Here is a 13,616-nt window from a genome sequence, read left to right as displayed (position 1 = left end):
TATAGTCTTGTGATGATATACATACGTGGTATATTTTGGTAAATATGTGCTACAAAATATATTAATCATAAATTACAAAATATATATATATAGTGCAATAATTTGATTATTGATTCAAGTTCAAGGTATATATAATTCATCAGTATCTATCCCTAAATAATGTAATTTACCTTGCAGGTCTTGTACAGTATAAGGTCGATAACGAGTTGGAAAACTGGAGAACAAAAAGAGAGGATTTAATGGTGAAAGGACAACAACTAGAAGTGCTGAATGCACTTGATGTTGCGAAAACACAATGGTACCATTTTACAGCAATTGTGATTGCTGGTATGGGATTCTTTACAGATGCATACGATTTGTTTTGCTCTTTGTTGACAAAGCTTCTAGGCCGCATTTACTATGATGTACCTGGAGCAAGTAAGCCAGGAGCATTGCCTATTAATGTCTCAGCTGCTGTAAGTGGAGTTGCCCTTTGTGGGACTCTAGCTGGACAACTCTTCTTCGGCTGGCTCGGAGACAAAATGGGGAGGAAGAAGGTGTATGGTATTACATTAGTTATGATGGTTGCAATGTCCATTGCCTCTGGTCTCTCCTTTGGGAGCACCGCCAAGAGTGTCATGACAACACTTTGCTTCTTTCGTTTTTGGCTTGGATTTGGTGTTGGAGGAGATTACCCTCTATCTGCCACCATCATGTCTGAGTATGCTAATAAGAAGACTCGTGGAAGTTTCATCGCCGCTGTCTTTGCTATGCAAGGTATGGGTATCTTAGCTGGTGGGATTGTTTCCTTGATTGTTTCATCCGCATTTGAGGCCAAATTCAAGCCTCCCCCTTACAAAGTAAACGCGGTTGCCTCCCTACCACCGGAGTGTGATTACATTTGGCGTATTGTCTTGATGTTTGGAGCCATACCTGCCGCCACAACATACTATTGGCGTATGCAAATGCCTGAAACAGCTAGGTACACTGCTCTTGTGGCAAAGGATGCTAAGCAAGCTGCTTCAGACATGTCCAAAGTTCTCAAGGTTCAAATAGATGCCGAGGAGGAAAAGGTTGACAAAATAGCAAAGAGTGAGAGGAATCAATTTGGACTTTTCACAAAACAATTTGCTCGCCAATACGGTCTTCGTCTCCTAGGAACTACCAGCACGTGGTTCTTACTCGACATTGCATTTTATAGTCAAAACCTTTTCCAAAAAGATCTTTTCACCTCTATTGGGTGGATCCCACCAGCAGCAGATATGAATGCTATTAGGGAAGTGTATATGGTAGCAAGAGCTCAAACCTTGATCGCTCTTTGTGGAACTGTCCCCGGATATTGGTTTACTGTTGCTTTCATAGATATTATTGGTCGTTGGTGGATTCAGATGATGGGATTCTTTTTCATGACCGTCTTCATGTTTGCTATTGCCTTTCCTTACAAATATTGGCAACAAAAAGAGAATCGCATTGGGTTCATTATCATGTATGGGCTCACCTTCTTTTTTGCCAACTTTGGTCCTAATGCCACTACCTTTGTTGTGCCTGCTGAGGTCTTCCCAGCTAGATTGAGATCTACATGCCATGGTATATCTGCTGCAACAGGAAAAGCTGGTGCCATAATAGGTGCCTTTGGATTTGTGTACGCGTCACAAGAGAAAGATCCGGCTAAGAGAGATCATGGTTATCCCGCCGGAATTGGGAAGAGTAAGTCTCTTATCGTGCTTGGTGTCATCAACTTCTTAGGTATGGTGTGCACTCTAATGGTTCCTGAATCAAAGGGTAAGTCTCTTGAAGAATTAGCTGGGGAGGTTGAAATCGATGAAGTTGATGATGAACGCAAGGAATCTGCTTGATTTAAACTATGGTGACTTGAAGATGTTGCCTTCTGGTCAATTCCAGAATTACCAGATTTTTAAAATTATTTTTACCTCTTGTTTTTGTTATTTGTATTGAGCACCAATGATTAGTTGGGTTCAAAACCCGCTTGCCTTCATAATGTTTTTAAAATTATTTATTTTGCTACTAATTAAAAGTAGCTAATGGATATTCCAATACAAAGTACTCCATATAACTTTGTACTCCTTTTTCAAATATACTAAATATGTCTCTTTTTAATAATTCATTGTCGCACTTTTTTTTTTATATACTTTCTCTATTGTTTATTTATTTATTGCACCATTAGCGCTTTTATGTTTGTCAATGCATACTTTGGTTATTTATGTATATAGTTATAATTTTGCAAAAAAATATAATATTTATATTTAAAAAGTAAACCTAAAAAGTCTTTATGGTGCAATAAAAGTAAAATGGAAGAAATATTTTTGTACAAGAATATCGCACTTTTATTAATAATGTCATGAACCCAATAAAGTTTAATTACTTCTCTTTTCTCACTATTATACTACTTGGTAAAAATTATTGTGACAATGTCATTCTGTTTCTTAGTCAAAAATTTTCTCACCATTTCAAAAAAAAAAAAAAAAAAAAAAAAGTACTTTTTTGTTATTACTTATTACTCACCTCACCCCAATGTTGTTCAAAAGTTTACCTTTTCATACATCCCATGTTAGTTTGAACACTTTTTATTTAGAAAAGACCCTACTTTTGTAAAGAAAAAAAAAAAAAAAAAGAAGAAGAAGAAAAGACCCTACTTATTTCTCAATGAATGAAAAAATTACCCCACTATCTTATGTCAAATCTACTTTTATCGATTAATAAAATAACACCTCGTCACTATTTCCCACCATATAATTGAAGATTTCAATATATTATCAACTACGTACATAAATCTTGTGCTTAGAGAATTGTTTAAACTACGAGTACATAGGATGCATGAAGGGTGTATATACTTATCGCATAAAAACGTGTGTAAATATGTGTGGTATGGAGTATTAAATTTAGAAAAAATGAGTAATTGATTTCGCATAAAGTAGTATTAAGTTTGAAATGTCTGACAAAATCACACGTCGATTGGTGTAATTAATATTAATTTTAACTTATCTAACGCCCTCAAAACGCTATTTAGCTTTTGCCCAAAACTAATACTCCTTGAATCCTTTAAGGTTCTTTAACTACATCTGAAAATAGTTTATAATTGTTCTTGTTAGGACATTTCAGATGACGTTTATCCATAATTCCATGAGAATAGATAAAGCAAAAGACTAACCAACATTATTTATGTCTTTACTAGGTATATTAAATTTGAACAAGTTTAATGGAGAAATAAAATTACTGATATGATCAAGGTCATTATATCAAAGATCAAGAAGAGGTAAATTTCAATCTAGATCAGAGATGATGGAACAAGTTTACCCTAAAATTATACAGATCAATATAGAACAATCTTTTAATTATTTGACTTATATTTATGTTTTCATTGTCATAGAAAATTTAATAAATGATTTAAATTGGTTAGCTTCATATAATGAAGAATTACGATGAGTAATTTCAAAAACATTTTATTAAGAACAATTTGTACTTAACGAATCTATACATATACGTACATTATTATTATTATTATTATTATTATTATTATTTATTAAAAAGCGTTCCTAATACAAAATATGTGTCAAGAGGCACCCTTCATACATATTAGAAGTATGCCACATCACCATAATATGCTAGTCGAAACCTCCAAAATTTCCCAAAAAGCGTGGATATTAGCCTTCAATTTTGGAATATTTTTGACTTATTTTCACCGGGAAATAAAACTCGCTGAAATATTTACCATGGTCCCTAATACCCTCAAGGAGTCCAATTGGCTGGGAGGAACCATCCAATTTGCCTTTAAACGACCAATTTACCGGTTTACAATTTGCACCGATTTCATTAACTCAAGTTTACCACGAACATTTATGACAACATATAATGATCATATATGGATACAAACGGCATTATATGACCCCTAGATGTATCCCCTAAAATCTCAATGCTTTTCGACACCGGACCCCGAAACATTCGAAATTTCTCAAAAGCGTGTATATTAGCCTTCAATTTTAGAACTTTTTGACTTTTTTTCGCCCGTATATAAAAATTGCCGAAATCTTTATCATGGTCCCAATAACCTCCGGGAGTCCCATTGGGTGGGTGGTGTAGGAGTTTATAGGTACGAATGCGGAAAACATGAATCATATTCATATAGCACCTAATCCCAAGATCATGCATAGCACATAAAGAATTAGAATTAATACCTTTGAAGCGTGATTCCACGTGCGATCGAACAAGAACAGGGGAGATAAAGAACCTCAAGCGTAATTCCTCTACTTGGTCCACAGGCACAGATTAAGACCTCCACTAATGCTAGTTAGTTGCAAATCGAACACTTCAATTGACCTTCTATGGAGTAGAACGAGCAACGAACAAATCACGAACCACCATGAAGGGAGGGGAATAGGCGTGTGGTACAGAGAGAGAGAGAGGTTTTGGATACTGGTTGCTTGGTGCACAATTAACTGTTAATTGTGTTGTCTCATACAACCCTAGGCATGGAATTTTATTTATAGATCTCATATCTAAATAAGAGTCCATGACAAAGCCCAAATCCTAACTCTAATCTAACTATACTAGCCCAATCCAATTCATGATTAGTTACTTGTTCATGAGGCCATAAATGGGCCTCTAACTTGCTTAACCCAATAACTTTGTTATGTGGCCTCATAGGATAGTGGGCTTTGGACTATTTGACTAGCCCAAAGATCAATGATCATAGTCTAGCAACAGATAATGACGACCCAAAAGAACGAACTTATTATCTCCATAATAGTGATCCTTGATATATCTAGTAATTGCACTTATTGAAGACAGAACTCCTTCAAGTAGAACCATCCAATTTGCCTTTAAACGACCAACTTACCGATTTACAACTTACATCGATTTCATTAATTCAAGCCTACCACGAACATTTATGACAACAAATAATGATCATATATGGTTCTAAACGACATTATATGACCCCGAGATGTATTCCCTAGAATTTTCAAGACTTTTCGACATCGGGCTCCGAAGGCTCCAAAAATTCTCAAAAAGCGTATAGCCTTCAATTTTTGAATTTTTCGATTTTTTTTTCGCCCAAAAAATAAAAAATTGTTGAAATGTTTACCATGGTCCCTAATACCCTTCGGGCCTTCGGAAGTCCAATTGGGTGGGTGGAACCATTCCAATTTGTCTTTAAACAATCAATTTACCGGTTTACAACTTGCGTCGATTTCTTTAAATCAAGCCTACCAACGAACATTTATGACAACATATATTGATCATTTATGGTTTTAAAACAGTATTATATGATCGCGAGATGTATCCCCTAAAATCTCAAATATTTTGACACCGGGCTCTGAAACCTCACAAATTTCTCAAAAAGCGTCGATATTATGCTTCAATTTTGGAAATTTTTGATTTTTTTTCGCTCAGAAAGAAAATGCCGAAATGTTTACCATGGTTCCTAATACCCTCCGGTAGTCCAATAAGGTGGGTGGAACCATCCAATTTGCATTTAAACGGCCAATTTACCAGTTTACAACTTCCACTGATTTCAATAATACCAGCCTACCATGAACATTTATGACAACATATAATGGTCAATTATGGTTTCAAATGTCATTATATGACCCTGAGATGTATCTTATAAAATATCATTTCTTTTCGATACCTGGCCCCAAAACCTTCGAAATTTCTCAAAAAGCGTGGATATTAGCCTTCAATTTAGGAATTTTTTTTACTTTTATTCGCCCGAAAATAAAAATTGCCGAAATTTTTACCATGGTCCTAAATACCCTACGGGGGTCCAATTGGGTGAGTGGAACCATCCAAACTTGCCTTTAAAACGACCAATTTACCAGTTTACAACTTGCACCGATTTCATTAATTCAAGCCTACCACGAACATTTATGACAACAAATAATGATCATATATGGTTCCAAACGACATTATATGACCCCGAGATATATTCCCTAGAATTTCGAGACTTTTAGACACCGGGCCCAAAAGACTCCAAAATTTCAACAAAAAGCGTAGATATAGCCTTTAATTTTTGAATTTTTTGACTTTTTTTCGCCTGTAAGTAAAAATTGTCGAAATGTTTACCATGGTCCCTAATACCCTCCGGAAGTCCAATTGTGTGGGTGGAACCATCTAATTTGCCTTTAAACGGCCTATTTACCAATTTACAACTTGCACCCATTTCCTTAACTCAAGCTTATCACGAACATTTATGACAACATATAATGATTATATTTGGTTCCAAACGGCATTATATGACCCCAAGATATAATCCTAAAATTTCAAGGCTTTTCGACACCGGACCTCAAAATCTCCAAAATTTCTCAACAAGCATGGATCTTAGACTTTAATTTTGGAATTTTTTTGACTTTTTTCGCCCGAAAATAAAAATTGCCGAAATATTTATCATGATCCCTAATATCCTTCGGGAGGCCAATAGGAATCGGTGGAACCATCCAATTTGCCTTTAAACGGCTAATTTACCGGTTTAGAACTTACACCGATTTCATTAACTCAAGCCTACCGCGAACATATATGACAATATATAATGATCATATACGGTTCCAAAAGAAATTATATGAACCCGAGATGTATTCCCAAAAATCTCAAGACTTTTCAATACCGGGCCCTGAAAACTTTAAAATTTCTCAAAAAGCGTGGATATAAACCTTTAATTTTGGAATTTATAGACTTTTTTTTTGCTCGGAAATAATACTTTCAGAAATGTTTACCATGGTCCCTAATATCTTTCGGGAGTCAATTTGGGTGAGTGCAACATCCAATTTGCCTTTAAACGGCCTATTTACCGGCAGATAACGTGCACCGATTTTATTAAGTCAAACCTATCACGAACATTTATGACAACAAATAATGATCATATATGGTTCCAAACGACATTAATGACCCCGATATGTATCTCCTAGAATTTCAAGACTTTTCGACACTAGGGCCCAAAACCTCCAAAAAATTTCAAAAAGCGTTGCATATTAGCCTTCAATTTTGAAATTTTTTACTTTTTTTTTCGCCCAGAAATAAATATTTCCGAAATGTTTACCATGGTTTCTAATACCGTCCAAGAGTCCTATTGGGTGGGTGGAACCATCCAATTTGCCCTTTAAACGACCAATTTACCGTTTACAACTTGCACCAATTTCATTAACTCAAGCATACTACGAAATAAATAATGATCATATATGGTTCAAAACAGCATTATATGACCCCGAGATGTATCCCCTAAAATTTCAAGACTTTTGGACACCGGGCCCCGAAACCTCTAAAATTTCTCAAAAAGCGTGGATATAAGTCTTCAATTTTGGAATTTTTTGACTTTTTTTTGGCTTAGATATAAAAATTGTCGAAATATTTACCATGGTCCCTAATACCCTTTGGGAGTCCAATTGGGTTGGTGGAACCATCCAATTTGCCTTTAAACGACCAATTTAACAGTTTACAACTTGCACCGATTTCATTAATTCAAGACTACCACGGACATTTATGACAACAAATAATGATCATATATGGTTCCAAACGGCATTATATGACCCCGAGATGTATCCCATTAAATTTCAAGACTTTTCGACACCGGCCCCGAAACCTCCAAATTAAAATTTTCTCAAAAAGCGTGGATATTAGCCTTCAATTTTGGAATTTTTTGACTTTTTCGTCTTGAAATAAAAATTGTTGAAATGTTTACCATAGTCCCTTATACCATCCGAGGGTCAATTGGGTGTGGTTAACCATTTGATTTGCTTTTAAACGGTCAATTTACCATTTTACAACTTGCATTGATTTACCGGTTTACAACGGCCAATTTAATTAACTTGCACCGAACCCGACTTGAACCGAAATTGACCCAAACCCATTTTAATCCGTCAAAACCCAAATTTAACTCGTCTTGTTACTAACCTGACCTGAATTCAACCCAACATGTTCCTAACCCAATCCGAATTTAACCCAACCTGGTACAAACCCGACCCGAAATCAACCTGACTTGTTATTGACTTGACTCAAATTCAACCCTACTTTTTATTGACCCGACCCGAATTTTACCATACCTATTACTTACCCAACCCAAAAATTCAACTCGATCTGTTACTAGTCCGACCCAAAATTAACACGACTTGTTATTGACCCAACCTAAATTCAACCCAAATTTTTCCTGACCCGATTTCAAATCACCTTAAATGCAATTTAGACCACCTTATTATTGTTGATCAAAGCATCTTTGTCTAGGGAGACCAAGTCGGTCCAGGCCAGCAAAAGAAAAGAGCATCATCCTCAAATTTAAGAGTTAAATATAGTATATATTTGTTGTATGGTCAAAGGAGATAATTATCTTCCTAAATTATAAATTGTACTTCCCTAGTATATTGCCATATATATTATAGTCAAAGAAATAATTAGCTTGATAAAAATGATAATTATCTATTTATTGTTAGTTGAACCCGAATATGACCTGACTTGGAAATGACCCGACCTGATTGTAACATGCAAATTATTGATTTGAACATAACCCGACTTGAATCCGAGAATGACCCGACCTGATTATAACCCGCAAATTATTGATTTGAACCGAACCCGATTTGAACCCAAGAATGACCAGATTTGAAAATGCCCCAACCTGATTATAATTCGCAAATTATTGTCTTGAACCGAACCCGACTTCAAACCCAAGAATGACCCGACCTGATTCTAACCCGCAAATTATTGACTTGAACCTAACCCGACTCGAACCCAAGAATTACCCTAACCCGTTTTGACCTGTGAAAACCCGAATTAAACCCGACCTATTGTTCACCTGACCCGGATGTAACCCGACCTATTATTAACCCGACCTAAACGCGACCCAAATCCGATAAGAAGTATGACCCAACGTGACCTGACTTAAGCATGACCCAACCCAAACCCGACCCGCATAGGTTATGGAATTATTCTTAATTGACCTGACTCGAGTTGACTCGATCCACTCTTACCCAACCCAAACCCGACCCGTTAACTCGAATTGACAGCTCTAATATGCCACATCATCCATTTTACAATAAACATGTTTCAATGGAAATAATAAAAAATGTTATCACAAGCTAAGGTTTGAATAAAAGACCAATAACAAATGAATTAGTGTTCTAACCAACTTTGCTATATTTTAATTTATTTTCAGTAGTTATTATTATTCACTTATTTTATGTAATTATATAGTTAATAATTTTATAGCATAAATAATATTTATTGACATTCAAAGTAAAAACTCAGTGCATCACCCCAACCACACACTGACACACTAGTTATTCATAAAACATACATTACTACAAGCTCCCATTTTAATATTAATAAATCCATTAATTGATGTTTCTACGAATCTTTAATTTAGTTTTTGATAATTTGTGATATTTCATTCAAAAACTACACTAAATGACACGAAATTTAACCTAATTATCATCATTGATACTAATTTAACTCTTATGAAGACTCTTCAAATAAACTATTAGAGTACATATCCTGAAATAATGGTCGAAAATTGAGGAAGTTATATATAGAGGATAAATACACCTTTTTTTTTTTTCTCAATATCTATCTTTTTTTTTTTTTTTAAACCATTCTCAATATCTATCTAATTGGGCTAATTCTAGAGTTTTAAATGAAATCCTAGTTCCAAACAAAGAACTTAATATTTATTTTACAGAATTATTACTTTGGATAGAAAGAAAAAGAAAACAAAAACAAATTTATAGTAGTACTGTTGAATTGACTACCTTAATATTTTGATGATTGACTTACGTAAAACAAACTCTGACTAATGATGTTTATGAGTCTTGGTTGAACAGAAAGATTCAGGTACACAAATACATGTTCCGGAGTAGGAACAACAGAGTTTGGAAGACTTGATGATGAATGCAAGCTTTCAAGATGTCCTCACAACTCTATATACTTAGTTACTCAGTGTACGAGCTTAAGAAACAAAAGTGTTGGAAGGAATGGAAGGAATTAAGAAGAAACTCGAAGTTCCTGAAGAAACCTGAAGTTCCCGAAGGAACTTGACTATTGACTCAGAAAGTTTTAAACGAAAGTTTTAAAACGGTTTTCAAAACCCTTAATTTAAGGAAGTGATAAAAATCAGTTTTGAAAAAAGATTTAAAAAGATTTTATAAATAAATAAATAATTCATTAATTTAAAAAGATAAGTTTTTAAATTAATTAATTATTTATCTTTTAATTAATAAATAAATAAATATCTTTTTTATTAAATAATTATCTTTTTGAATAACTGATTTTTTTTGACTTGGTAAATACTGGCTCCTAGTATTAAGGAGAACGTTGAACTTGGGAGTCAAGCTAAGGAAATCATGTTCCTAAATTTCCTCTGCCTACATCCCAACTTCTCAGTCAAAGAGAACGTGGGATTAAGGGGGAAGTGGGAACTTGATGGAAGCTTGGTTTAACTCCTTATAAAAAACAGATCAACGTTAAGTTTTGAAAGTGTGGAAAAACAATCTTAAGTATTCTGAGCATAGAGTTTCAAAGTGTTTAAAAGAGAAGTTTCTTCCATCCTTAGTCTCTTAAGTTCTTTAGGAAATACTTGTAATCATTGTGTAATTGGGTTTGGGTTGTGAGAGTTGTAAAGTGTGAGACTTGAGAGAGTTGTTTACACTGTACAAGTGATTCGGAGTAGAATCACAAAGTGTGAGAAACTGTGATTGAGGGATCACAGTTGGGTAACTTGAGTTCCTCACGGAACTTGAGTCTAGGCAACGTATTAGTGATTGTAAATCATTTTTACATAGTGAATTTATTCATTGCCTATCTCAGTGTCTTTTCTCTTAGTAGTAGATTTAATTCCGCAAAATTTACCATAGTCTACATACACTACAATTCACCCCCCCTCTTGTAGTATACATTGTTCTATCAAGTACTAATAAAGAATACGAAGTGCGTACTTTTTAATTAATTTATTAAAATTTTCATTGCATTCATGATTTATAAGCTACTTTTAGTAGCAGCTTAAGTACAAATAACAAGCGAGATCAAATCCCAACTAATCATTGGTATTCATTACAAATAACAAAAACAAGTAGTACAAAAAATCAAAAAATTTCAATATGTCTTGATTAAATAAGAATTAAAAAAACTCCAAGTCGTTGTAAGATAAATCAAGCGGATCCTCTGCGGTCGTCATCGACCTCAACCTCGCCAGCTAATTCTTCAAGTGACTTACCCTTAGATTCGGGAAACCATTAAAGTGCAAAGCATACCAATAAAGTTGATGACACCGAGCACGATAAGAGACTTACTCTTCCCAATACCGGCGGGATAACCATGATCTCTCTTAGCCGGATCCTTTTCTTGCGAGGCGTACACAAATCCAAAGGCTCCTACTATAGCCCCGGCTTTTCCAGTTGCTGCAGATATACCATGGCAAGTAGATCTCAAACCTAGCCGGGAAGACTTCTGCGGGAACCACGAAGGTTGTGGCATTAGGACCAAAGTTGGCAAAGAAGAAGGTTAGCCCATACATAATAATGAACCCGATACGGTTCTCCTTTTGTTGCCAATATTTGTAGGGGAAGGCAATGGCAAACATGAAAACAGTCATGAAAAAGAATCCCATCATCTGAATCCACCAACGTCCAATGACGTCTATGAAAGCGACAATAAATTCATATGGATTTATGTGGTCCTATGAGAATTCAAAGTAGAAGTGGAAAGAAGTACGTCTTAGTAATTGTTGATGATTATTCTAGATTTACATGGGTTATTTTTATGTCTAGTAAGGATGAGACTTTTGACGAGTTTGTTACATTTTCCAGGAGAATTCAAAAGTCCACAGGTCATCAACTGATACACCTTAGATCCGATCATGGCACTGGATTTGAGAATTTTAAATTTGATGATTTATGCAGGGAACAAGGCTTAAGTCATAATTTCTCAGCTCCAAGGACTCCACAGCAAAATGGAGTTGTGGAAAGGAAGAATAAAACCTTAGAAGACATGGCTCGAACCATGTTAATAGCCAGCGATCTTCCAAGGAACTTCTGGGCAGAAGCCGTGAATACAGCCTGTTATATTATAAATCGTGTCATGCTAAGGCCTATATTAAATAAGACACCCTATGAACTGATGAAAGGCAGAAAACCGAACATATCTCATCTTAGAGCATTCGGTTGTAAATGTTTTGTGCATAATAATGGTAAAAGAAACATAGGGAAATTTGATGAAAGAAGTGATGAAGCCGTATTTCTTGGATATGCTACTAACAGTAAAGCGTATTAGAGTTTACAATAAACGTACTATGTGTGTTGAGGAAAGTGTGCATGTTATATTTGATGAAACTAATCCACTTCCATGTACACAGGAACATGAGGACTATGACTTTGAAATTGGTCTAGTACGTTCTCAAGAACAAGAAGAAGATGCAATAATTCCAAATAAGCAGCCAACTCGAGTAAATGAAAATCATGAAAATCCGGAGAAGGAACTCGACATACTGACTGAAGTTCCTTCGATAGAACAGCCTCAGATTGAAGAACCTGCCGAGGAACCAATAACACAAGAGGAAATCACTGAAGAAGAAGCAACTGGCTCAGAAAATAAGAATAGTTACTATCCAAACCTTCCAGCCCAAACCTTGGAAGCACCAAAAGTCACACCCACTGGACAAAATTATTAGTGACTTATGCGAAGGAACTCAGACTAGATCGCAAATGAGGAACTTCTGTGCCTTCAATGCTTTTCTATCTACTTTGGAACCTTGCAACCATAAAAGAAGCCTTAGAAGACCCTGACTGGATTATAGCCATGCAAGAGGAACTTAATGAATTCAAAAGAAATCAGGTATGGCATCTTGAACCTAAGCCACTAGATAAAAAGGTCATAGGTTTAAAATGGGTCTTTCGAAACAAACTTGATGAATATGGTAAATTGTAAGAAATAAGGCTAGGTTGGTTGTAAAGGGATATAACCAACAGGAAGGTATTGATTTTGAGGAAACATTTGCTCCTGTTGCTAGACTTGAGGCTATTAGAATTTTAATATCTTTTGCTGCTTTTATGGGTTTTTAAACTGTATCAGATGGACGTAAAGTGTGCGTTTTTGAATGGTTTATTAAAAGAAACAGTTTACGTCGATCAACCCCCTGGATTCGAGAATCCAAACTTTCCAAACCATGTTTTAAAACTTGATAAGGCTTTCTACGGGCTAAAACAGGCTCTAAGAGCATGGTACGAAAGACTGTCCAAGTTCCTTTTGGAAAATGTTTTTAAACGAGGAAAAATTGATAAAACTTTGTTTTTAAAATCTAAAGGAACTCATCTCTTAGTTGTGCAGATCTATGTTGATGATATTATATTTGGTGCAACTAACGAATCTTTGTGCAAGTACTTTGTTGACTTGATGTGCAGTGAGTTCCAAATGAGCATGATGGGGGAACTCAATTTCTTTTTAGGACTGCAAATCAAACAAACAGAATCGGGAATATTTATACATCAGCAAAAATATGTCAAGGAACTCCTGAAAAAGTATAACCTTGACAGCGCAAAGACTAACCACACTCCTATGGGAACTAACTCTAGGTTAGACGAAGATCCCTCAGGAACTTGTGTGGACCAGACAAAGTACAGAGGTATGATTGGTTCCTTACTATACTTAAC

General features: G+C 35.3%; 1 protein-coding gene and 1 pseudogene across 1 annotated transcript; one reads left to right on the top strand and one right to left on the bottom strand.

The window, feature by feature from the left end:
• The first annotated feature begins 239 nt into the window (after window positions 1-239).
• LOC110694055 (probable inorganic phosphate transporter 1-3) lies at window positions 240-2,161 on the top strand. The gene has a single exon (XM_021871217.1). It carries the CDS (start codon window positions 240-242, stop codon window positions 1,833-1,835), a length of 1,596 nt encoding a protein of 531 aa, XP_021726909.1. The 3' UTR covers window positions 1,836-2,161.
• Window positions 2,162-10,985: 8,824 nt separating this feature from the next.
• Window positions 10,986-12,117, bottom strand: LOC110694056 (annotated as a pseudogene).
• Window positions 12,118-13,616: the final 1,499 nt, after the last annotated feature.

Source organism: Chenopodium quinoa, unplaced genomic scaffold (genome assembly GCF_001683475.1).
Source record: "Chenopodium quinoa cultivar QQ74 unplaced genomic scaffold, ASM168347v1, whole genome shotgun sequence".
NCBI classification, from domain to species: Eukaryota; Viridiplantae; Streptophyta; class Magnoliopsida; order Caryophyllales; family Amaranthaceae; genus Chenopodium; species Chenopodium quinoa.
The sequence above is the reverse complement of the archived record's forward strand: the minus strand, read 5'-3'. Positions and strand labels throughout refer to the sequence as shown.

What these genes read in the sequence shown, in the direction of transcription:
- LOC110694055 (XM_021871217.1), top strand. Translation starts at nt 240, where the DNA reads ATGGTGAAAGGACAACAACTAGAAGTGCTGAATGCACTTGATGTTGCG.